Source organism: Crinia signifera, chromosome 6, assembly GCF_055691185.1.
Source record: "Crinia signifera chromosome 6, ASM5569118v1, whole genome shotgun sequence".
Lineage (NCBI taxonomy): Eukaryota > Metazoa > Chordata > Amphibia > Anura > Myobatrachidae > Crinia > Crinia signifera.
Window position 1 is genome coordinate 256,491,854 of NC_139222.1, and position 27,720 is coordinate 256,519,573.

Sequence of the window (27,720 nt, forward strand, 5' to 3'; positions counted from 1 at the left end):
GAAACGTGTTCGACAATGACAAGGCTGACATGAGTTTTTCTCTGTTTTATTGTCTATGATGACACGGTCAGGTATAAGTGTACCGCGCTCACCATGTTTCAGGTGCGATGCTTCCCTCTGCTATTTTATTCTCCCTCTATGTCCACTGGGATGGTGAAGTACTATTTGAATAAGTCGGTTAAAACAAAAATAATCATGAAAAACTTGTCACTGTTGATCACGTTCCTGTCAACCTTTTGCTTGCATCTTCTGTTAATGGCCATCAAGATGCTATCGACAATTTTTAGGCCAAAAAACTTGATGTGTTCTACCATTAGTGGTCAACCATGAGATTGTTAATCTAGACATCATAGATTCGTCGACCAAATACACCCCCAGAATACACTGTCAGTAGTAATTGAGAATAAATGACTACTGTGCTCCACTGTAATCACAGCACCCAGGAGAACAAAGACCTGAGGACAGGACATCTATTATATACTAGTAAGCCCGCTCGAAGCAAAAGCTCCAAAGCTAGTCTGCTACCTTCTGTGTATGTGCATGTGTGAAAAACATGTAGTTTCACTCTCTGCCAGCAGATGGCAGTGTTTCAGAGACTTACGGGCTCTAGACATGTATATATATATATATAGATGATTATATTATCCTATCATAATACGGAGACTCAGTGGCGTAACTATAAATTTTGCTCCCCCCTGCCAAAAATAATTGGAGCGCCCCCCCCCCCCCCCCCTCATCTGAGTGCCAAAACAGGGAAATTTAACAAATGAAATAAAAAATGAAATATAGATATCTATACATTTGAAAAAATGACACCTGGGTTTTGCATAGTTAATGGGATATACACACACACACACACACTGTGACACACTTTGTGTGACACTCACCCCCTCTTAAACACCCGTTATGCTCCAGTCCATGCTAGTGTGCTACAGGCTCCAGAGAGTCCACCCTGTAAGAAAAGTCTCAGAAGTCACGCTGGAAGTAAGGGACAGTCTGCAAACTACTTGCCGCTATACAAGTGTAATCAAGAGTGTATGAATACACTTGTAAAGTGGAAAGTAGTTTACAGACTATCCCTTAATCCAGTGTGTGACTGTGACTGTGACTGTGTGAGCTCTAGCAGACCTGAGAGGACTCGGAGGAGGACGGGACTGCATACAGAAGAAATAAATCAGTGCAGCTCCGTGACCTCAGTGCCCTCTCTAATCCTGCACAGCAGCAGAGAACTGAAGGCAAGTCAGGGAGAGCGCCCCGCAGACCCCCGGCTCCTCCAAGCCACTGCGGGGGTTGCTGTATGCTAATTACGCCACTGCGGAGACTTCCTGTCTGAATGTTTCTAGCTACACCACATATATCACACGGCTTCACAATCAGTTGGGAAAAAGAACAATCATTTCTGTAGAAATCAGGATGATTGCTTAGATCTTTCTGCACCAATCCTTATCAGGACATTTCTCACCTTAGCATCCTGGATTTTTATGCATTCCTCTAAATAGTCTTGATCTTCTTCACTGCTGCTGTCAGTTTTCCAACTATGCCAAGTATCGGCAGGACAGATGGTGAGGTTAACAGAACCATGTACTGGTTTTCCATAGGTGTAACTAGAAAGGTGAGAGGTGATATAAAGATGGTAATTCTATCACATAATACAGTATATACAATCGATCACTATATCATACTTCCCAACTATCCTAATTTTAACAGGATGGTCACGATATTTGCGACTGTCTAGCGTCCCGTTTCCCAGAAGTCTTTGGTGTGTGTGGCAAAATTCTGCAAAGTAAGAATGCTTAAAAAAAAACGGAAGTGTTAATTTTTTTTGTATCAATTAACAAAAGCCAAAGTGGATAAACAGAAGAGAAATGTAAAGCACATCAAAATTTATTCTGTTTTGAAGGCAAAGAATGGTCACATCAAATATTGGTTTTGTTTAGATGTCTGTTCATTTACTTGGCAATTTCTTAATTAATAAAAATCTAATATTAAGGCCCACACACACTAGGGCCATTAACATGCAATTTGAGCACTTTTCATGGGATTGCGCCAATCAATCCAAATTGTCCAAATCGCAAGGGATTTTCATCAGAGCCTGCGACTCCCACTGGCTGCAGAAGCAATCTGCTATGTTGATTCTGAGAAGGGCAGGCTGGCTAGGATCGCAGGGGATATATTGCTGCAGAAAAGGGGGGTGCAGTTTGCTCCCTAGGGTGCACGGACAGGCGTTGCCAAGGGTGCCTCGCTAAGAGCTGCCACTTAACGATGGGGTTGTCAGCCCCAGTAAACCAAGGCAAAAAGAAAGAAAAGCGAAGTGGTTTGATGAAAGGTCATACAAATATTTAATAACAATTAAAAGATCATGTCATACAATATATATTGCATGCAAAAGGGCCGCATCCGATATTGTCATCTGGGAAGGTACCAGGCTGCTCAAGAGCAGATCCCGGGCGACTTCTGCAAGAAGCCTTCATCCAGGGAGAATACAGACAGTAGAATAATGCGGCACTCCAGACCTTTTCAAAAACTTGAATAAATTGCTAAAATAAAATCTATGCAAGTTTTTGAAAAGTACTGGAGTGCCACATTCTTCTACCATCTATATATATCTAATCTATCTATCTATCTATCTATCTATCTATCTATCTATCGTCCACAGGTCAGGCACTCCCAAAAACATCAGACAATGGTCCGGTGCCCTCACAGTGGAATAAATAATTAAGTCTTGAGGTGCGGCACTCGGTGTAAAGAAAAGTTTAGGATGACAACAGCGGTGCTGTGACAACGTTTCAGTTGTTTATTCATTTTTTTTAAATGTATGACTTGAAAAAAGTTGAATAAACAACTGAAATGTCACAGCACTGCTGTTGTCGTCCTAAACTTTTCTTTACACCGAGTGCCGCACCTCCAGACATAATTATATGTAGAGATCGGCACTCGCAGGGTTAATACATATAAACAGCCACCTGTTCGGGAATGTAGGTATAGAGTCCAGACAACAGCACTCACACAGATTTTTCAACAAATAAAAAACGTAGCCCACACCAAGGGATAAGTGTATTAAGCTTTCGGATTAGTTTAATCCTTCATCAGAACAGTGTATGTGTATGTATATGTATGTATGTATATATAGAAGCTGTACGGCTACTACTCACTGGTAATGATGCTTGCACAGGGCCAGACATCTCCTTTTTTTCTGGCATTATTACAATTTACACTCAAATACAACTATTTCCTGTTCAATGGGCAACTATAAACAACTCAATGGCTGTGCCATGGGTTCTCCCGTGGCGCCGTCACTAGCGAACGCCTACATGTGGCTAGTTGAGAGAAATATCTTTTCTCAAACCAGAGGTGGCAGAAGGCATCTATATGTATTACCGCTACATAGATGACCTGTTCCTAATCTGGGTAAAATCCACAGAGGAATTAGAAAAAGTAGTAGAGGAACAGAATGGATCAGCATCCCCCATCAAGCTAGCACTGACCCATAGTAACACCTAAATCTGTTTCTTAGATTTAAAAATCAAAATATCAGCTGGCAAAATTGAGACCTGTCTTTATTCAAAACCTACAGATAGGAACACCCTGCTGCGGTATAATAGTTTTCACCCCATTGCTACCACCAGAGGACTGCCATACTCACAATTTTTGCGAGTGTGCAGATCCAACAGCTCCATCATAGAAAGGGATGCACAATTGGATAGGATGACAGAGAAATTCCAAGACCGAGGGTATCCTGAACAAATTTTGTTACAGGCAAGACAGAGAGCCTCGGAATGCTCTAGAGAAGAACTTCTGTCACATACCAACACATCCAAAAAGAAGCAGTCCAACGTTTTCCCGTGGGTGAACGCTTACAATGCAAATAGTAGGTTCACCACCAAAAGAGCAAAACAGTTGTGGCCCATAGTGTCAACTGACCCGGAGCTCAAATGCTTACGCAATACCCATATCTTGCCCAGCTATACGCGTGGCAGAAGCATCCGTGACTACATAGTCAAGATCAACGTCAGTGACCCCAAACCCACCACACAAAAACATTTTTTATCCAGAAAAAATGGATGTTACAAGTGCCTGGGTTGCACAACATGCAACTACATGGCCATAGGCGATAGCATCAACCACCCCCACACGGGCAAAAAATACACCATCAATTGGGCATTGACATGCAGCACCAAATTTGTGGTGTATGTTATTATTTGTCCGTGTGGTCTCTACTATGTAGGGAAGATGGAGTGCATGTTCAAAATCCGCATGGCCCAACATCGTCTTGCCATACGGACAGCCTTGCAAAATGGAACAGGAGACCAGCCGGTGGCTAGGCATTTTGCCCAAGCCAAACATGGGATGGCAACATTAAAGCACAAAATCATAGACCATGTGCCGGAATCCCCAAGGGGCGGAGACAGATCAAAGCGATTATTACAACTTGAATCCAGATGGATTTTTCGCCTTGGTTGTCTTCGTCCCAAAGGGCTTAATGAATCACTGGGTCTGATCCATTTCATTTAATCAGATGGCCATTGGTGGGCAGCATATCCAATGATTTACGTTAGTGCACCATAACTATCATAGCGATAGACAGTACAGTTGTTATCACATTTATGAGTTAGGAGAGTGCTGTTCATCTAATATGTTTACATAATTAAGTCATGTTGACTCAGCCTCTGCCTTAGCCTAACCAGTCATGATAGCGCAATAATTTTTATATCTTGTTCATTGTGTCTGTTTTATACAGCAGCATGCACTTTTTTAACTTTATCTGACACTGTAAATGTAAAACGTTTTTATATATTAGCATGATTGCACTTTATATCTGTCTCCGTTAGACAGATTCTTATTGATCTGCACTGAATGTTTTGTTTTCTTCCGTGTTTATGTTTATAGTGTTCCCATGGCAGCGCGGCCGGGCGTGCTGACGTCACCAGGACCGGAAGTGGAAGGAGGTAGCCGGCGCAGGATGTGACGGGGTGGCGGGCCGCGATGCCGGGGAACAGCTGATGGTCCTTCGGTATTATGGTAGGACACTATTTATAGCACTTTATTATAGCACTATGTATCCTGATGAAGGGGATTGTATCCCCGAAACGTAGATTTTTTGTTGCTAATACAGTAACTTTTGCTTGCACAAAGACTCTGAGTGCCGCCTACTTTGTCGTGTATCTATGTATATATATATATATATATATATATAGAAAGAGCAGCAGACCGGCACACTCACTGGCTCAGACGCAAGATTTCTGCTTTGCTGGGTGCCCCCACTGGAATCATGGAATAAACAGTAGTTTGGAGGTGCGGCACTCCCCGCAAATTAACAGGACATGAAGTGGTTTAAAGTCAACGTTTCAATGTCTTTATTGCGACAAGCCTGATGAAAATGTCACAATAAAGACATTGAAACGTTGCCTTTAAACCACTTCATGTCCTGTTAATTTGCGGGGAGTGCCGCACCTCCAAACTACTGTTTATATATATATATATATATATATATATATATGTCTGTTGTGGGTGGAGTGAGACTTTGTACGTTACGCCGTTGCACAGTGGCTGGGTGTCCTGCTGGCTTCCTGTGATAGAGGTTAGCGCCGGAAGTGACGTCATGAGTGGCAGACACGGCGTCCCTGGGCCGGAAGTCAGGTACCCGGCGCCATACCACGGTGAATGCAGCAGGACTCCTCCTACCCCCCAGTGACTTCCTGTATTTCTGGTGTTATAAGGTATGCACAATGTGATTTTATCTTTGTATGTCTGATGACGGTGCGCTATTAGGCACCGCAACGTTACATTAAAATTCATTTTAACAGCATTGGAGTGCCGCTTCCCTCCCTACCATATCCATTTGTTTTAAGCGGGCACCCAGCTAGGAATTCAATTTAAGTGGAAGTGCTGGACATCTCCTGCTTCTTATATATATATATATATATATATATATCTACAACTGAAAAAACGGGCGCTCCATAGTGCGATTATCAGATGTATAAAAAGATATTTATTTTTTAAAAAGAATCCACCACACAGGTCAGGGTGACGTACCACATGTGGCGGTATACAATCACCGCAGAAATTAAAGCATAAAATCGGTGCGCAGCACCGTGTTACCACTGCCGGAGCGGTCACTATCGCCTGGGCTCCACAGTCTGAACGTCGCTAGGCCACATCCCTATGCGTTTCGTCACTCTGGACTTCGTCAGAGGGCTGCGAAGTCCAGCGTGACGAAACGCCTAGGGGCGTGGCCTAGCGACGTTCAGACTGTGGAGCCCAGGCGATAGTGACCGCTCCGGCAGTGGTAACACGGTGCTGTGCACCGATTTTATGCTTTATCTTCTGCGGTGATTGTATACCGCCATATGTGGTACGTCACCCTGACCTGTGTGGTGGATTCTTTTAAAAAAAAAAAATATCTTTTTATACATCTGATAATCGCACTATGGAGCGCCCGTTTTTTCCGTTGTAGATTTGTTTGCCTGTGGGATACAGGACACCCTCTTTGGGTTGAGGACGGAGCAGCCGGTTTTCTAAAGAACTGAGTGCATTCTATTGAACGGACAAAATTGTTCATCAGTATCTGTTTCTCTCTGAAAATTGGAAGTGACCCGGAGTGGAAACTTGTGTGATTAAGCTCTCACTGTCAGAGACTTTTTTTTAATTAATTGACCATTTGCGCACTGTTATTTGTTTATATATATATATATATATATATATATATATATATATATATATATATATATATAGGAGTCCAACTCAGCCGGCATTCAACTTGTTCTCAGTATATAATAGGCCCCGGTGCCCGGACAAAATACATAAATATATTTCCAAGGAAGGCAGCACTCAGGAGGCAGTAGTAAGTGTAGAAAAACGTCTGTATTAAAATACAAGCTTTCGGGGTGTGACCCCCTTCATCAGGTACAGACAACCTGTTGTCTGTACCTGATGAAGGGGGTCACACCCCGAAAGCTTGTATTTTAATACAGACGTTTTTCTACACTTACTACTGCCTCCTGAGTGCTGCCTTCCTTGGAAATATATATATATATATATATATTTGTCCAACTCTGCCGGCACTCCAATAATAAATACATCCAGCCCCGGTGCCCGAAATAAATAAACACAGCTCCCCACAAGAAACGGCACTCCAGAGGCAATTTTCAGCGTTGCAAAAAAATGTGTATTACATCAAGCTTTCGGGGTATAACCCCCGTCGTCAGGACACACTAGGCTGTAGGTTTTTTAGTGTGTCCTGACGACGGGGGTTATACACTGAAAGCTTGATGTAATACACATTTTTTTGCAACGCTGAAAATTGTCTCTGGAGTGCCGTTTCTTGTGGGGAGCTATATATATATATATATATATATATATATATATATAGAAGCATATAGCCGGCACTATTCAAAAATGCTGTAGCTTGGACCCGGTGCCCACCAATCCCCTGGTAACCAGGACAAGGGAACTTGATACAATACCGAATGCAGGTGTCACTCAGGCCAAATGATAGACTCACAGACAGCGTTCGTTATATCAACGTTTCATTTTCTAAGCGAAAATTTCATCAGGATACAAAACAATAGTGAATGAAGTGCTCACCTTATAGCCCCCGGTACAGTACCTCCTGACGTCATCCCTGTGCGTCCCGGGGCCGTCTGACCGTCGGCGTCGCCTACCCACAGCGTCACCGCGTCCGTGGTGACGTCATCGCGCTGCAGCCGTGGTCACCTGACCGAACCCGGAACCATGGCATGGGGCGGGATAGAACTGTTACCTTGGAGACAATCATAAACAAAAATAAACCAACGTGCAAGTGTAACAAAATAACATACAAAATACATGAAATACATCACCGTCTATGGCAGTTATTAGATACTTGTAAAAAATACATATGTACATCCTATGCCAAGGAATATATCCTGGTCACCGGTGTCATGATTTTAAATTACTAGCCAAAGCGGCATATTTTTAAATTCCTATCAAAAACGGCATCATATTAAAACAAGAACAGACAATACATTTATACCATCCCGATGTAAAGGGGCAATTGCCTATAAGTTATCTATAGTGATTTGATAGGAATTTAAAAATCTGCCGCTTTGGCTAGTAATTTAAAATCATGACACCGGTGACCAGGATATATTCCTTGGCATAGGATGTACATATGTATTTTTTACAAGTATCTAATAACTGCCATAGACGGTGATGTATTTCATGTATTTTGTATGTTATTTTGTTACACTTGCACGTTGGTTTGTTTTTGTTTATGATTGTCTCCAAGGTAACAGTTCTATCCCGCCCCATGCCATGGTTCCGGGTTCGGTCAGGTGACCACGGCTGCAGCGCGATGACGTCAGCACGTCACCACGGACGCGGTGACGCTGCGGGTAGGCGACGCCGACGGTCAGACGGCCCCGGGACGCACAGGGATGACGTCAGGAGGTACTGTACCGGGGGGTATAAGGTGAGCACTTCATTCACTATTGTTTTGTATCCTGATGAAATTTTCGCTTAGAAAATGAAACGTTGATATAACGAACGCTGTCTGTGAGTCTATCATTTGGCCTGAGTGACACCTGCATTCGGTATTGTATCAAGTTCCCTTGTCCTGGTTACCAGGGGATTGGTGGGCACCGGGTCCAAGCTACAGCATTTTTGAATAGTGCCGGCTATATGCTTCTATATATTTGGGACATTCTATGGCAAGTTTGTACCGGAGCAAGGCACATGCAGTAATCATCTATTTCGACTGTAATCATCATACCTGACACAATTTTAAACAGGATTTCCTTTTTGCTTGTGTTTCTTCACTTATCACCGTGGGATTTCACTACACGGGTGAACATTATTGTTGTATTGTCTGGCTTTGAAATATATCGCTTAACCATGGCTGCCTCACAAGGGCCTGAACAGGAACAGTTTAATGCTTTATTGGTCCCGATTCAGGAGTTTTTCAGTTACTCTGAATCTGACACTGAAGGCATCCTGAACACGCAGCAGTTGGTGGAGCTGGTTGAAGCAAATGCACCAGAATCAATATATAATGAATTGTTAAAAATGAAGAAACGCGAAATCGATTATCAATTACATGCAATTACCTTGAGCGATTATTTCAGACAGAAAAAAATCCCGCGCGGTTTCCGCGTACGCAACTGCCCCACAATTGGACGGTATGATCCGGGATTCTGTTGCAAATGGGTCTCAATCTTGAATAAATGCTCCTCAGATTTAATGCTTTTAGTAATTGAGCATTCAAATAAGGAAATTGCATTATCAAAAACAAAAATTGAAGCGTTTGAAAAAATTAATCTGTCCAATCTGACATCCGATACAGACACTAATTGGATAGAGAAACTTAACAACCAAGTTGCCAATTACAGGAAAGACCTAATTAAATTCAAACAAGAGAAGATGATTAAAGTTAATAAGGACTACGAGAATCATCAAGTATATAAATGGCTTTCAGGTGATCACTCAGGTGAAGGCAGAAGAAGTCCACCTTTTTTCCGTCGACAGAGATACCCAAAATCTGTGGTCGACACAGACACGTCGGCTGAAGGAAATAGCTCTGCCAGTGATGGTGATAGGCGTGTACGGAGACGGAGAGGTCCAAATGCACCCCTCAGTATGATCACCAGAACCCGCGGTCCGCCAAAAAACGACCAACCCGAAGGGGAGGCCAGTGGAAGCGGAAAGCAAAATACCAAAAAACCGCCAGCCACGGGCAAAAGGACTTAATCTTCAACCTATCGAGCTATGAGTTGTCGGCAGCAGAAACCTCACTCTTGTCTAAAGGTCTGTCATACATACCAACACAAGACTTTGATGATCTACGCTGGCAAGTAGAAAAACAACAATTGCAAAGAAAATTAAAATTAAAAGAATTCTTTAACAACAAGATTATGCCACCAATGACCAAGCCACCAATTCCAGAAAAATTACAACAGTTCAAAGGTCCATCCAATTTCGACCCACTGTCGAATAATGCAAGTATTAAGACTTTCATGAGACTGATGGAGAAAGACACCATTGAGCTTAAAAGATCAGAACAGATTGTTCATCAGAATCTTACACTGGATGAACGCAAAGCACTGACAGCATTAAGCAAAAATGACTCCCTGGTTATCCGGCCTGCGGACAAGGGCGGGGGCATTGTCCTGCAGGATATCACCGATTATCGGATCGAGATTCAAAAACAGTTATCAGAACCAGGTGTATATATTAAATTGAAGGGAGATCCTACCCCAACCTTCACTAGAGAACTTCGTGAAGCGTTATTACTTGCAAAAGATGCTGCCATCATTACTGAAGAAGTGTTTGATCTGCTCATACCACAATTTCCTTTGGTGCCTTTGATCTATACACTACCAAAGGTTCATAAAGGACTACCACCCCCGGGACGACCAATAATATCGGCCCGCGGGTCGTTGTTCCAGCCCACATCAGTCTTTTTGGACTCTCTCCTGCAGCCATTGATAGTTAATCACCCTCATTTTCTGTTAGACACAACTTCGTTGCTACAGAAATTAAGACAACTTGGAACATTACCAGAGGAACTATGGCTAATTACAGCCAATGTTTCAAGTCTATACACGGTGATTCCACACAATCAAGGAATCATGGCTGTTAGGAGACTTCTTCTTGCATCTGGAAAATATGATGGAGAATTAACATCGATTATTACGAACTTACTGGAAATTATCCTGACCAAGAACTTTTTCCTCTTTGACAACGAGTTCTTCCTCCAAACCAGGGGATGCGCCATGGGTTCTTCGGCGGCGCCGACATATGCAAACATATTCATGTTCGAAGTTGAAGATGAACTCTTTTTTTCAAACCCGCAGATTTCTGATGATATTTTATTTTTTACAAGATACATAGATGATCTGCTTATTTTTTGGCGTGGCCCTAGGAATGAGTTTGATATGATCATGCAAACCCATAACACCAGTAACAGCCCTGTGAAATTTACATATCAGATGAATCAAACTAACATCGATTTTCTCGATGTTAGAATCTCTGTAGAAGCGGGTAAAATTGATACCACAGTGTTCATGAAGGACACTGACCGCAATACCTTCTTGCACAACCGTAGTTTTCACCCGACTAAGTTTAAACTGAGTCTGCCGTATTCGCAGATGTTGCGGATTTTACGCATCAATAGCAATATTGATACAGCCTCTACCCAGATTGATGATCTAATCTCAAGATTTGTTGAGAGGGGATATTATCTACGAGATTTGCTTAATACTAAAGCTAAAGCACTTCTAGTCCCCCGTGAACAGTTGCTATCTAGCAACACTAACAAGAAAAAGAACAAAATTTCATCAAAAATTCCATGGGTATGCCAGCATAATGTACATTTAGAGAAAATTAACAAAATCGCCAAAGCCAACTGGCGTATAGTACAGTCAGACCCAGCATTAGGGTTAGAAAACACCAACCTGCTACCTTGTTTCTCTAGACCAAAAAATCTTAGAGACATTTTAGTAAAATCAGATATAGCAGGTAAAGGTATTCCCCCATCAAAAAATTTTCTACAACAGAAAAAATGGGGTTGTTTTAAATGTGCTTGTACAACTTGTAAATTTCTGATCACAGGTGACAAGTTCCATCATCCACACGATGGTAATGTATACCAGATTAGACACCATCTGACATGTGAAAGCAGCTATGTGATTTATCAAATTGTGTGCCCCTGTGGTCTTGCCTATATTGGCAAGACCACCAGAAAATTTAAAGAGCGGATGGCAGGTCACCGCTCAGCCATCAAAGCTGCCCTTTTGTCTGGTACCAGTGATCAGCCTGTTGCCAGACATTTTGTCGAGGCTAGGCACAGTTTACCAAGTTTACGTTACCGCATGATCGATCACATCAAACCATCCATCCGAGGAGGTGATAGAGGTGCTGCTTTATTGCGCTGTGAGGCTAGGTGGATTCACCGCCTCAATGTAATCCATCCAAAAGGCCTAAATGAGATGGTCCCTCTATCATGTTTTTTCTAGTTTTTTTCTAGTTATTTGTTCCAGTTACTTTTGTAGGTATCTCTACAATTGTAGCTACAAATGCCCCATCACTGAGCTTGAATAACATTTTATTATATGCCCTCTAGCTATTCCCATCACTTATCAGCATATCTATCTACTTAGTTCTTGTATCACTATAGATAACTTATAGGCAATTGCCCCTTTACATCGGGATGGTATAAATGTATTGTCTGTTCTTGTTTTAATATGATGCCGTTTTTGATAGGAATTTAAAAATATGCCGCTTTGGCTAGTAATTTAAAATCATGACACCGGTGACCAGGATATATTCCTTGGCATAGGATGTACATATGTATTTTTTACAAGTATCTAATAACTGCCATAGACGGTGATGTATTTCATGTATTTTGTATGTTATTTTGTTACACTTGCACGTTGGTTTATCTTTGTTTATGATTGTCTCCAAGGTAACAGTTCTATCCCGCCCCATGCCATGGTTCCGGGTTCGGTCAGGTGACCACGGCTGCAGCGCGATGACGTCAGCACGTCACCACGGATGCGGTGACGCTGCGGGTAGGCGACGCCGACGGTCAGACGGCCCCGGGACGCACAGGGATGACGTCAGGAGGTACTGTACCGGGGGGTATAAGGTGAGCACTTCATTCACTATTGTTTTGTATCCTGATGAAATTTTCGCTTAGAAAATGAAACATTGATATAACGAACGCTGTCTGTGAGTCTATCATTTGGCCTGAGTGACACCTGCATTCGGTATTATATATATATATATATATATATATTCTGTAGGTTGCTCGGCACTCTGTATAAAGAGGCAACTGCGAACCGGTGCCTACCTGAATGTTGCAATATGTAGACAGGATCCGGGGGACCTTGGATTGGTTACCCCAGGAAATGAGGCGGCACTCGGTCGTATATATATATACATACACACAAATACTTACATTTTTTTTACAACTCATTGGCAACCCTACGGGGATGTACAGTAGGGTGTGACAACAACATACCAGATCCTGCTCAGTGACATAAAGTCACAGGGGGTAATTCAGACCTGCTCACTAGGCTGCGTTTATTCAGAGCCTAGTGAGCAGTTTAACGCAGCTCCGGCGAGCACATGACCACCCTCCTGCCCCAAATCCCCACACTTCTCATACCTTATCACCCCTACTCCCCAATTCACAGTGTTTCCCCCGATCCCTGTGCATGACCCCCCTGTATCCCACTACCCCTGTGTGAAACCTTGTACCTCCTATATCCTTCGTGTGTGTGTGTGTGTGTGTGATCCCTTACCACTGTGTGTGTGTGTGTGTGTGTATTTTGACACCATGTACCTTCCAAACAGCCCCCTCCCATGTATGACACTTTGTACCCTCCTAACCCAGGGTTGCCGACTTTTAAATGCTCCTCTCCGGGAGAAGCCCAGAGAGGAGACTTCCAGCAGGAGCTCGGGGGCGGGGCTTAAATGTGACATCATTAAGTCCCGCCCCCATGAAGGAACATTACTAAATTTGCCTATCTCCGTGGAGGGGACGGGGCTAAATGACGCGATTATGATGCTTTAGCCCCGCCCCCTCCCCAGAGATCTGCAGACATAAGGTAATTTAAATGCCGCGGTCAGGGGGGGAGAGCCACAATCAGGGGGGGGGGTCCCCCAGAATCCGGGAGGGTTGGCCAACTTTCCGGGGGGCCGGAAGGGTGACCCGATTTTCGGGACCCTCCTGGCCATTCAGGGAGGGTAGGAAACCCTGTCCTAACCCTGTGTGAATGTTTTTATGACACCTTTTATCCCCACACTACCCATGTGTGTCATCCTGTACAAGGGGGTCCTTTTAAAATTTTCGGTATGGGGCCCAGAGAGTTGTAGTTATGCACCTTTCTCTCAGGGTAGACAGTGTATTAAAAAGCTGCACAATATTCCTCAGTCCCAATGAGCTCATGCTGTGTAGTAAATGCTGTGTGTACAGAGATTGTCTGCCTAACTGCATGTAAATAGTATCACGCCATGAAAGTAATTGTTCATAAGGGAGCTATAATTGTTTAGTGTGTATTCAGGAAATGTAATGTTTTCAGAATTGTCATGTTATAGAAATACGGGTCTTTGTAAAGTACCTGCCACATGCCTCTAGGTGTAAGGATTTATCTGTCACTGATATAGTGGATGGTACGTTCAGATGGAATTCAAACCTCTTCAGCACTGAAAGAAATAGAAACAGAATATACAGTTATATAATGTATAAAATGATGGGCACAAAGTGACTATAGAGATACAAATAGTGTTAGGACAAATGGCGAGTTCTTATGTTGTAGGATGTAAGCATGCCCCAAACAGATCAATAGGAAATAGGAGGTTTGGTATCAGAACACGTTTCTCTATGGAAATCCTGTGACCAGAAAACACTTTTAACTGAAGAGGGATCACAAACAAAGCCATTTGGATGTAGGCCCTTATTCTGGTTCACTCGCAAAGACAAATTCCTTCTCAAATGGACAAAACCATGTGCAGTGCAGATGAAACATGTGCAGAGAGATTTAGATTTGGGTGAGTTATGTTTCTGTGCAGGGAAAATACTGATTGCTATATTTTTGGACTGCAATATAGATCTCAAGTTAAAGTAAAACCCCACCCAAATCTAATTCTCTCTGCACATGTTACATCTGCCCCCCTGCAGTGCACATGGTTTTGTTCATTTGAGAAGGAATTTGCCTTTGCGAGTGAACCAGAATAAGGGCTGTAGTGTAGCTGCTTATTGATCACGTCAATCTATCAATCTGGTAATGAACACTGCAGTGGTATCCAATTTGTTGTCTACGATATGGTATCTATTTTGATGCAAAATATATATTTCTACACTAGCTAGGAACTTCAGAAATCATAAACAATATATCTGACATTAGTGTGCTGGTTAGGTACAATTTGGGAATCACTAGGATGTGTAGGTTAAGTGAAATGAGGACTAGAACCAATAACACCTCCCACTGGTTTAAATAATGAAAATGAGTGTGAACGTAGCATATTTTATTTACATTAGTTTTTACACTGGAGACATTATGAACAACATTTGTACTTTAGCTAAAAAATATGTGGATATTCCAAGAAAGCCTATGTTTGTCCTTCTGTATATTACTCTGTAGGAGACCTCACCTCAGGCTCAGCGCTGCCTCTGATTAAAAACCCTCCCATGACGAGGCCACTGCTGCTGCTGTCTTCCATGGGCCTGAGAAGCATGTGATGAGCTCCATCAATCCAAGCTCAGCACAAGCTTCTCAGCCTCTGATCTCTTGTGCAAAGTCTCATGGGTCAACTCCCAGTAATATACTGCATACTTGTGCAGTCAGTGTGCCTTTGCTCCCGATGCTCCGCACCATTAATCATTGTCACATTGGCAGATGAAGCTGCAGCACTACCCCACTCCCATGCACAAAACCTTTAGCTAAAAAAAAAAATTTTTTTTAATTCATGCCGACCACAGGTGGGCCCTACCTAGCTGGGGGCCATGGAATACTGACCCCCTTGAGCCCCCCTTAATCCGGCCCTGGGCTAATTATTCATGTACAGTCATCAACTGCATCCAATACACAGTTACATATAAAGAGGTGGTCATGTTCAGATGGAGAACGGCTCCTCCATGAGGCTGATGCAATCTCTGATGGTGTGACTTATGGTGCATTTTAATATGCACAGCAAAGGTTTTAGCTCCACGTTCAGTCAGTGGGTGTCTCAATAAAACAACCAGAAGACACTGTTCTGACTACATTTGCATCCAGAGAAATGTGGTAGCACAGAGGTTGTGCAAGAAAGTTGTTACGCTGTTTGAGTGCACACAAAAAAGCTGTTTATTTATGTCTTGTATTTACTGTATTGTTTGTAATGATAGATTCAATAAAATTTAACTTTTAATAAACTTGTTTCTAAAAAATTCCCCTTTGTCTTGATTCCTTTATTTGTATAGGAACAAAAGAGGATTGATTCATTCTAGGTGAAATAAATAGTTAAAATCACATGCGAAATCACATGAAAAAATGAGAAAAAAGTGAGAAACAGGTTTTTTTAAAAATATGTCAGAGCCCGTTTTCTGCTGCACTGTGTTTGATTCTACTTTATTATGAGTATTCACTGGATCTGTTTCTTTGTACTTATACAGTGTTGCCTTTAATTGTCTTTCAGCCCAGTTTTCCTCCTTTGATGTGTTTTTTCACAGGGATATATGCTGGCTATTATTGTTGCCAATTTGTTTCTACTACTTGGCTCTTAGCCCAGCATGTTCCCCCTTTAAAGAGAAGTGTGTGTATTAGATTTGATTTTGGTTTCAGCTCTCACAGAGCTTAGGTTTATATTTGTTAAATCACGGGAGTGGTGGGGGTATTCACATATATATACGATTCTGCATATGGGTTACACTTTTATTAGGTATTGAGCCTCCAGTATTTGTCCACCAATTGGTGATATTTGTACCGGGATTTTTTTAGGCAGTCCTAAAGATTTCAATTTCTGTGTGTAGTTTTTCCTTATTACACTTGAAATTTCGTTTTATGTGCATTTATTTTCGTGTATTAGTCTTTTACCCCGCTCACTATTGGAGGTGTTATAGGCTTGCTGAACAGTTTATATTTTATAACTGTTCAGTGGGTTTATCACTTGACACCCTAATTTTGCTGTCTCATGTTTTCTGTTTTTACAAGTTCTGTTCTATCACTTTATATATTTTTATATTACAGTGAGGGTCCCCTGCCTGGACCGGCAGTCAGAGTCTCACTTTAATCTCCTATTTAGGAGTTTCGTGATGACAGATTTGTTACCAACTATTTTTTTTTTTTTTCACAGCAGTATATAGTGCTAGATATTCTGCCCGTTTTTCCAGGGTTTATAAGTGATTCTCCCACCTAATTTCAGCATTATATTACTCCCTCTTATATGCACATTCTTTTTGTTATGTACAGGTTTTGGTTGCACTCCCCTGTCTGGGTGAGCGCAAACGCTGATTCCCTCCACACACACACCAATTTTTCTGTCTAACACATATACATTTTTATATATATCACAACATGCAGCTAGAGGTCGGGCTCTGATAGCTCGACGCACGTTTTACCTAATGAGGCTTTTTTTAATGAGGCTTGAAAAAGCCTCAATAGGTGAAACGCACGTTGAGCTATCAGAGCCCGACCTCTAGCTGCATGTTGTGATATATAAAAATGTATATATGTTAGACAGAAAAATTGGTGTGTGTGTGGAGGGAATCAGCGTTTGCACTCACCCAGACAGGGGAGTGCAACCAAAACCTGTACATAACAAAAAGAATGTGCATATAAGAGGGAGTAATATAATGCTAAAATTAGGTGGGAGAATCACTTATAAGCCCTGAAAAAAACAGGCAGAATATCTAGCACTATATACTGCTGTGTGAAAAAAAAAAAATAGTTGGTAACAAAACTGTCATCACAAAACTCCTAAATAGGAGATTATAGTGAGACTCCAACTGCGGGTCCAGGCAGGGGACCCTCACTGTAATGTAAAAATATATAAAGTGATAGAACAGAACTTGTAAAAACAGAAAACATGAGACAGCAAAATTAGGGTGTCAAGTGATAAACCCACTGAACAGTTATAAAATATAAACTGTTCAGAAAGCCTATAACACCTCCAATAGTGAGCGGGGTAAAAGACTAATACACAAAAATAAATGCACATAAAGTAAAATTTCAAATGTAATTAGTAAAAACTACACACAGAAATTGAAATCTTTAGGACTGCCTACAAAAATCCCGGTACAAATATCACCAATTCGTGGACAAATACTGGAGGCTCAATACCTAATAAAAGTGTAACCCATATGCAGAATCGTATATATATATGTGAATACCCCCACCCCTCCCGTGATTTAACAAATATAAACCTAAGCTCTGAGAGAGCTTAAACCAAAATCAAATCTAATACACACACTTCTCTTTAAAGATGGTTGCCATCGATGGCAAAAGTGCAACTAACCATCGATAGTGTAAAACTATGCAATGGGTGACCATCAATAGTTTTACATATCGATGGTCACCTATTATGTTTCAGTGATTGACCTGTGGGCCAATCAAAGCACGTGGGCGGGGTTTTGTGGGTGTCAGGGGCGGGTCAGGTTTGCTGTGCCATCGATGTATGGAAACCATCTGGTTCTCCCCCATCGATGGCAAAAGTATTCAACATCAGCCATCAACCATCGATGATTTTGATGCATCAATGGTTGATGGCCATCCCTAATCAAACCTAGGGTGACATGTAATAGGATGAGATATTTAGACTTTTTGGATTTTTAGTCAAAAAACATCTGAATTTGCATGTTTTCTGAAAACCGCACATTTATTTATTTATTTCCAGTTTCTTATATAGCGCAGCAGATTCTGTTGCACTTTACAATAGTAGATAGAGATAAAACCAACTGGGTAACAACAGACAGACTTGGAGGTAGGAGGGCCCTGCTGCAAGCTTACAATCTATAGGATTGCACATGTAATAGGATGTGAATTGCGGTAAAAAAAAATAACATTTTGACTTGTTGATTTTTGTTCATACTTCAATTTGCATACAGATGTTTTCCCATTATAAAGTATTCTGTACAACTCGCAAATTGCAAGTGCGATTTTTTGGAAATGTTACCAACATTTTTAAAACAAATGAACCAGGTTCTTGCAGACAAGTTTGACAGAACCATGCACAGACCACTGAGATCTGTGCATGGTTCTGGCCACAAAAATGTATTAAAGTAAAAAATGTTTTAAAAATAAACAGCGTGGGGTCTCCCCTCCCTAGCATAACCAGCCCCAGGCTCATTGAACCAGTCCTGGTTTCAAAAATACAGAGGAGAGAATGAGTAGGGGTCCCCCTTATTTAAGAAACCAGAACCAGGCTCTTGGACCAGTCCTGGTTCCAAAAAAATATGGGGGACAAAAAAACTGGGGGTCCCCCGTATTTGGGAACCAGCACTGGGCTCCAACAGCCAGCGGTGTCATGCCATAGCAGGTGGACACTTTTTACGTAAGGTCCCCAGGCAGTACCATGCGCACTGTGGCTGGTCAGCCTGTATGGAGTACTTGGGAGAGTGGGGACCCCCCAATAAAGCCCCCCCCCCCAGCTTCACCCATCTAGGGCTGAAGCCTGGGGCTGTCCCTGATGTCCCAGGGTGGTGGACACCAGGCTGATGTGTGCAAAAATAGATTTAAACACATTGCTTAATACAGGTGATCTACAAGACCCAGCATGACAGGCATTAATATTCCCACTGGTGCTCATACAGTAGTTCACCTGTATAAAAAATGTGGAAATATCAGTACTGACAACCAGTACAGTATAACTGGTACTTGTTTCCTAGCACGGCCACAATCGCGGGCATCGTGTGCCTCAACTTTAAGGCACACGATGCCCGCGATGCCCGCGATTTCCTTTGAAAAAAGCACAACTCGGGTACATCGCGTCGGTCGTGTGCCTTAAGAAGGCACACAACGCGACCGACGCGATGCCCACGATTATCCCATAGGCTTCAATGTTAAAATATTTTAACATTGAAGCCTATGTGCGCCCGACGCGATGCCCCCGATTTCTCCATAGGCTTCAATGTTAAAATATTTAACATTGAAGCCTATGCGATGGACCCGATTTGTCCATAGGCTTCAATGTTAAAATATTTTAACATTGAAACTGAGTCCATTTAACATAGGAAAAAATGGGAAAAGGCCAAGGCGCGTCCTTCGCGGCCTTGACAGGTATCCGCGTCCCCTCGCGGGGCTCGCTGCGCTCGCCACGCTTCGGGCTCGGTGGCTCACTGCGCTCGCCACACTAATCTATTCTCGACTCCACGCCGACGTGGATAGTAGGGGAATGAAAAGGTCGGAGGACGCGCACCGCCGCCCCTCGCGGGCTCGCTGCGCTCGCCACGCTTCGGGTTCGCGTCAATCGTGGGGGTGGTGGCCACAATAGGGGGCCATTATTTTTTACACACATGCCGGGGCCATACCCAATGAGAAATGGCCCATATTGGGCCTTTTCCCATTTTTTCCTATGTGAAATGGACTCAGTTTCAATGTTAAAATAATTTAACATTGAACCCTATGGACAAATCGGGTCCATCGCGTAGGCACACCATGGACACGATGGACCCGATTTCTCCATAGGCTTCAATGTTAAATTATTTTAACATTGAAGCCTATGGAGAAATCGGGTACATCGCGTCGTGTGCGCTTTGGTATGCACCCGACGCGACCGACGCAATTTTTTCCGACACGACCACCACGATAGAAATCGTTGTGGCCGTGCTAGGAAACAAGTACCGTATAACTTTATTAGCATACATTTCACACCATGAGATTACACACATACATACAGTACCTGTACTGTACCTGCTCCAGCGCTGTGTCATATCTGCCTCTGCCACTGCTCACTTAGTACTGACAGCTGCCGAGTGAGCAGCCTGTTTATAACAGATACCGGGATCCCTGTGATGTCACATGTGCATTAATTTGCCCATTTTGTGACTAAAATTTGCACTTTTCATGTCCAAAATTTGCACTAAATCGCATGACCGCATTTTTCACAACTTAATTACCATACCATTTGCATTTTTTTTTATTTGCGATTTCAAAACCTTGCTAAAAATCTCATCCTATTACATGTCACCCCTAGTGTCCCATGTCTGTATAGAACATAATACAATTGTATTACAACTTGGCTAATACTATGCTGGCCATACATCAGACCAACTTTCCTCCAACCATCCAACTAGTTGCTTGGATGGAATAAAAATATGGTACTGTAGTTGAACCTGTTTGATTTAAGCAATTTGATTGAATGTTTTTGTCCATTTTCCTGGGTTTTTGAGCACATTTCTGATTGTCTTTTGCTCCCATCCAGTACCATATTTTTATTCCATCCAAGAAACTAGTTGCATGGTTTGAGGGAAGTTGGTCTGATGTATGGCCAGCAAGTCAAGATTGGACTGGCCCACAGAGGGAATGGTAAAATCCTTGTGGGCCCTACCTCCTAAGGGGATTTTGTCCTCTCTTATGATTCAGGTCCCAGACCATGCAGTAATATAATACCTTGTTACTCTATTGGTGGCTCATTGACGTGGCAGAGCAGGACCATGACTGGAGAACAGAGCACTGGCCCGGACGGGCTCCATTCATCAAACCGTTCTAGTTTTTAATAAATTCCCAGACCATACAGGGAGGCTTTAATCTTTTCCTCCTCATCTCCCTGGTGACAGGTATCACTGGCACCCTCACTGGAAGGGACACCCCACTGGACAGAACACCCCCAGGCGGCACACTATAAGCTCTGAAATGGCACAGTTTGATAAATGGGGGCTGACCAGTCCAGCACTCTGGCTTCTTGTCTGTTTCTGGTTTTTACCCATTCCCCAGAAACATTATATTAGTACAGTTCCTCGGGTTATAATCTGTGAACTCGTACAGAATATGTTATATTTTATAATGCACAATTTAGTGCTGCCAATAAGCACCATATGATATCACAACATTTCATTATAAAAATGTTTATCATATTGTTATTTTATGTGTAAATCTAAAGGTGCCCATACACGGTGCGATTATCGCATTCGGTATGGGCTAGATCACATCGCATGTGTTTTGCATGCGATTTGCGTGTGATGCGATCAGAAGGCAACACATACTTTTTGTACTGTTCGATGAGATGCCTGCGGGAGCGCACATCACTTCACACGGTGCACCGTGTATGGGCACCTTACTACTACTACTCTTTGGTTTATTTTTTATTGCAACTTACCATATTCAGAGACCTTAAAGTATATTTCACATGCAGACGGTAGGTTGATTGTATAATATCCAAGAGATAGCTCATTTGACAGAGGGAAACTAAAATCAGCAATCCCGTGGTTTAATGTTACATTGAGCCATTGTCCAATGCGGTTGTTGTTTGGATCCTGTAGGCAAATAGATTATAGTAAGAACTGTTGTAATCCATTGTGGCAGAGCATCACTAGCGGGGTGCAGGTGGTGTCAGTGGCGTAACAATAGCACCGCAGCCCCCATGGTCGCGGGGATGCGCAGTGTAAGTGTGGGCGCTGGGGGGGCTGCGGTGCTATTGTAATAGCGGTACGGTACGGTGCGGGTGGGAGCTGAGATGCTTGTCAGCGCTGCAGTGGTCCCGGCTCCTGTCCTGGCTTCATGAAGAACGGACCATCATAAAATGTCCGCCCCCATATAGCAGACAGTTCTCTGAAACTGTCTGCTGTATGGGGGCGGACATTTTGTGATGGTCCGTTCTTCATATCAGAATGAAGCCAGGACGGGAGCCGGGACCACTGCAGCGCTGACAGGCATCCCAGCTCCCACCCGCGCCGATGACAACCGGACTCCAACCCGCATCGCAGCCGGAATCCTGAGTAAGTATACATATAGTATTTATGTATGTATATGTGGTGGGTGGCGGGCACATCATCACCTTTGGCGGGGGGGCACAATTTTTGAAGTTACGCCACTGGGTGGTGTGAATCGCTACTGGATGTCATCATTCTAGTGGGTGACACCTTAGTGCCGACTCATGGTCAGGGAATGAGATTTGTGTAGTGCGCTGGGACATTATTGTGCACATCCAGCTCCTGCCACTGAGAAAGAGCGAACAATGCAAGAATACAGATGCAGTCACGCTCATTATGGCTACATCCCATTTTGTTGGCGTTGTCGCACCCGCAGGCTGCCCGCTAATTAATTTTCAATGTGTTTCCGGGCAGTTATGACACACATGCGCTTTGTTGTGAATGTGCATTATGCCTCACATAACAGAAGCAGCACAGATGATGTACGGTTTAGCATTACTGCCTCACAGCACTGAGATCATGGGTTCTATTCCTACTATGGCCCTAACTGTGCAGAGTTTGTATCTTCTCCCTGCGCTTGAGTGGGTTTCCTCTGGGTACTCTGGTTTCCTCCCACATTCCAAAAATATGCTGGTAGGCCAAATGTCTCCCAACTAAATTAACCCTAGAATGAATGTGTATGCGTGCTGGTACATGTGGTAGGGAATTTGGATGTATTGTGAGATTCCTTCAGCAAAGTCAAATATTTGAATATGGTAATGTTATAATTAATGAAGTTTAAGCTTTTGTAATAGTTTTCCTGTTACATCAGTTGTTACATTTGGTATATACTGTACAATCCAATACATAGCAGTGTATAGAGTAATAAATAAAATGAAAGTAATTATTATTAATAAGATAATTGATTATCATAATCAGGATTTTGTGGACCTTTAAATGTAAAATTGGTCTTGTAATTAAATCTGCATAAATGGATAATTTAAATAAAACATTAGAAATTGTAAATGTAATACGTACCTTTAGCTCAAGCAGAGGAAACTGATTACAATGGAAGAGAAAGTGAAAAAAAAACCATCTTAATGACATCATAATTATACATTGGACAAAACAACAGGATACAGCGGTATCTTCGCATCATTTCACATAAGGGCCTGATTCAGACCTGTCCGCAGCCTAGCAAACAGGTGAACGCCCTTTCCCCTTTGGTAATACGCTCAGCCTTTTATGGGGAAGCCCATAAAACTCTGGCTGTTCCCCTGCTTCCATCCCCTTCCCTCTTGGAGCGAATGACTTTGCAAGTTAAACTCGCCATTGCAGTTCACTCCTGGGGTTTGTGGGGAAAGGGCTGTATTACCCGACCGAACGGGTCTGAATTTGTAGCTCTGGAGGTAAAAATCACTAATCTGTATCTGAGGTGGAGGAACTCATTTCCCCGTCACAGATCCCCCCCCCCCCCCCTTCATTAGATGGAGCTCGGGCCAGGGTTTCTGACACCTCCTGCAAACTATAAAATTGTGCCCTACCACCTATACTTTATAAAAGATAAGTGGTCCTACAAGGAAGGAGTGTATTCACACAAAAGTAACTTCAAATAAAATTGCACTGCACAGTAGCAAATCATATTCACATTACACCGCATGTAATGCCCCTGATTCATATTACACCATATAGTCGTGCCCATTATTCATATTGTAGTGGTCCATTGTTCAAGTTGTGCTATACAGTAGTACTTCTTAAACATAATACCCACAGTAGTGCCCCATATAAACAATAATGTCCACAGTAGTGCTGCTTATACACATATATGTCTCTGTCTCTCCAGAAGCTCAATGCACATGTCCCTCCAGCAGCTCAATACCCTGTGTCCCTTTAGCAGCTTCCCATCCTCTCTGTGTCCCTCCAGCCCCCTATCACCCTGTCCAGCTTGCACAGAGCCTGCTCTTAGAGGCTCTTCTTCCCTTCAGCGGTGGTGACATCACATACGCCATGACAGTTGAAATTACTGTGCAGGCCTGTGGGGGTGGGACTCAGTCCCCTTCACCATTGCAGGTGGTGGAACTCAGTTCCACCCAGTTCCCCCTCACTTTAACCCCTGGCTATGAGGGTATTCAGACCCAATCGCACAGCTGTGATGTTGCAGGCCGGGTGATTATCAATAGATGGCGCATGTGTAGGCGGTCCTACGATAATATCGTTCTACTTTTATTATCGCTGGCCATACGCAAGTCGGTTGACAGGAAGCCAGTGTTTGGGAGGTGGTAACTGGATAAACCAGGAGTGCCCAGGCATTTCAAGGGAGGGTGTGCGACGTCAGCTCCGGCCCAGATCAGCCTGTTTCTATCGCAGCTGCAGAGTAAGTCCTGGGCTATACACAGACTGCACACACTGGAAAAATCATTAGATGGTGAGTCAGTTGCAAATGGATCTGCAGCTAGTAACAGAGTTTTTTTGCAAATTTGTCTCAGGCTTGCACATGACGGGGTTACATTCTGGTTGGCCAGCGATTACCTGACCTCAGGGCTCTATAAATTTGCAGCTCAGCGATCAGGTCTGAATAACCCCTTATGTCTACTTTCTGCCTTATATTACCAAGCTGTCATTTGCGGTTTGATGGTATAAAAACATAAAACAAGTAAAAATCCTCACCTTTCTTCCTGCAGGACGGAAATCCGTGTCCATGGCTATCAACCGAAACCTCACTGAAATCATTAATTAGATAATATCAGGAATGGTGTCTATACTTTAGTCAATAAAATAATCATACAGTATATATTAAAACAAAGAACAATATAATTAAAGTTAGGGATCTGCGACATAAGGACTGCACAGTATATTTTTAACCCAGAACATGTTTGATACGTTGCTAGTGGTAGCTGAGATATAATTGTCTATACAGCAATAGAACCTTCTAAGACATCATAGTGTGCTTCTTGACAGACACCTCTCTGCAGAATTTATTCATTTTATGTTACTGAATAGTGCACAAATTAATATTATGAACCCTGGTAATGCCCTAGTTAATAGTATGGCACATTACACTGCCCCCTGTTCATACTGTTCCACATTAGAGTGCCCTCTGGTTAATATTATGCCACATTATTATGCTCCAGTTCATATTATGCCACACTTTAATGTGGCACAACATGAAATGGAAGCACTAAAGTGCCCCACTTTTTATTGTAAAATTATAGTGCCCTCAACATTACAGTAAGCAGATCAGGTTATGACACATTACTGTGTCCTCCAGTTCATATTGTGTCATATTACAGAGGCCTCCAGTTTATACCACATTTACAGTGCCCCCTTACTGTTATAGCATCAACTACAAACTTCTCTTACTGACAATATAATGTCACACAATTCAGGCTGGGCAATAGATCAGACCCAATTGCTTAGTGGGCAAATTTGGGAAATTAGTATGCAACTTGATAACCTGCGTCCAGGCCCGCTTAAGCCTCTGGCCCTATAGAAATTGCATCATCTACAGTTATGTCCATGTACCAACTGTCAACAATTAAGCACTGAGGTCCTCTGGGCATAGACATCTATGGTGGTACCTCTGATTAGCTGAGCTGAATCAGCCACTGAAAATGGCCCAACTGAGACTGCAATTGTTAGCCTGGACTTTCTCCTGTGGCTAGCAGGTCCGGGACAGGCGGCGAGCGCATTGAGGAGAGAAGGTGTCGTGGACGTTGCCAAGCAATGCCCTGAACTTCCTCCCTAACTCTTCCTGCTGCTGGGCATCGGGGCGTTGCTCAGCAATGTCCCCAAACTTGGCCAAGCAAGGGGGACTGGACAGATCGTGGAGGACGCTTACCTACTCCTGTGTTTTGATCCTGTTGGTGCCCGGGCCATTTGGTGACTATACACATGCGCAGATTGAACTATATTTCATATGGTTCACACGACATCTGGTAATTCCCTTCATGTATCTTGCCACTCTGCACTTGCACTTTGGATTTTAAATTGTGTGCATACATTGATTTTATTGTATTTTTCGTGTTGATGTACTTATATGCTGTGTGATTTATGTGATTAAATACTGGTATACACTATGTGGATTATGTATTCTCTCCACATGTATATTTGATTGAGAGCTGAAGGATACAGCTGTGTTACCGGTACCCCGCAAGGAGGAATCTGACATATAACAAGGGAAGTAATTTCTCTATCTCTATAGCGCTGGTGGAGGTTAATCCCACTTTTCTTTTCTACACTATTGTTTTTTTGGGTGCCAGAGAAACACCCTAGGGATATAACCACCCCTGCAGCTAGTGCGCACCTTATACATTCACTCGTTTCTTTAAGTGTTACATCCTGTCAGGCCTATCAGCAATATCTCCCTATAACTCCCTATTACTTCCCGTTTGTATTTTTTTTGGGGTACATAAGTGGGAGAGTCAGGCATTTGTTGACAGCGGGGCTGCAGGGAATTTCATTGACTCTCAATTAGTTAGAGATCACGGGATCCCTCTCATTCCCATTACCCCAGAGATTTCTGTCCATGGTCTGGATGGTAACCGTCTGCCATCAGGGGCTATTACACATTGTACGGTTCCTCTGAATGTGCATGTTGGGGTTACTCATATTGAGAAATTGTCTTTCTTTGTCTTTCATTGTCCAATAGCTCCTGTAGTCTTTGGACTACCCTGGCTTAAGTAACATAACCCGAGGTTTGGTTGGCAAACGGGGGAGTTACTCTGTTGGGGGAAACAGTGTGCCTCAAACTGTTTAGTTCTCCCTGTTCGCATGACTACTCCATTAGTCCCAGGGTTACCCGAACCATATGCTGCCTTTCCCGATGTTTTTTTCTAAAAAAGAGGCCGATACCCTGCCTCCTCATCAGCTTTATGTGCCATTAACCTTCTCCCCAATGCCAAATTGCCCAAGGGTCGATTGTATTCCCTGCCTGAAGAAAAGGCCATGGAGGAATACATTGAGGAGAAACTCAAGAAAGGGTTCAACAGGCCCTCTAAATCTCCCGTCAGAGCTGGTTTCTTTTTTGTAGGAAAGAAAGACGGCTCCTTGCGCCCGTGTATAGAGTACAGACAATTGAATATTGTCACCGTAAATAACTCTTATCCCCTGCCTCTCATATCAGTATTATTCGATCAATTACGCAAGGCTTCTATTTTTTCTAAAATACATCTCAGAGGTGCCTATAATCTGATTCGTATAAAGGCAGGAGATGAGTGGAAGACAGCATTTAACACTCATACAGGACATTACGAGTATCTTGTTATGCCGTTTGGGTTGGCTAAATGCACCTGCTGTCTTCCAGGACCTGATTAATGATGTGTTAAGGGACTTTTTGGGAGTTTTCGTTGTAGTATATCTTGACGATATTCTAATTGTTTCATCTTCTTTGGAACAGCACCGTCTTCACGTTTGTGCTG

The 27,720-nt window shown here is 42.8% G+C and overlaps 1 protein-coding gene across 1 annotated transcript in view; it reads right to left on the minus strand.

Annotated features, from left to right (window-relative positions):
- LOC146009229 (pregnancy zone protein-like) overlaps positions 1-27,720 on the minus strand; it is a 152,219-nt gene that overhangs the window by 103,114 nt on the left and 21,385 nt on the right. The window contains exons 4-8 of the mRNA XM_083149391.1: positions 24,971-25,023; positions 23,342-23,362; positions 21,772-21,928; positions 14,100-14,184; positions 1,463-1,604 (exon numbers count right to left, since the gene is read on the minus strand). Coding sequence (XP_083005517.1) covers positions 1,463-1,604; positions 14,100-14,184; positions 21,772-21,928; positions 23,342-23,362; positions 24,971-25,023 — 458 coding nt within the window. The remainder of the gene's footprint in view (positions 1-1,462; positions 1,605-14,099; positions 14,185-21,771; positions 21,929-23,341; positions 23,363-24,970; positions 25,024-27,720) is intronic.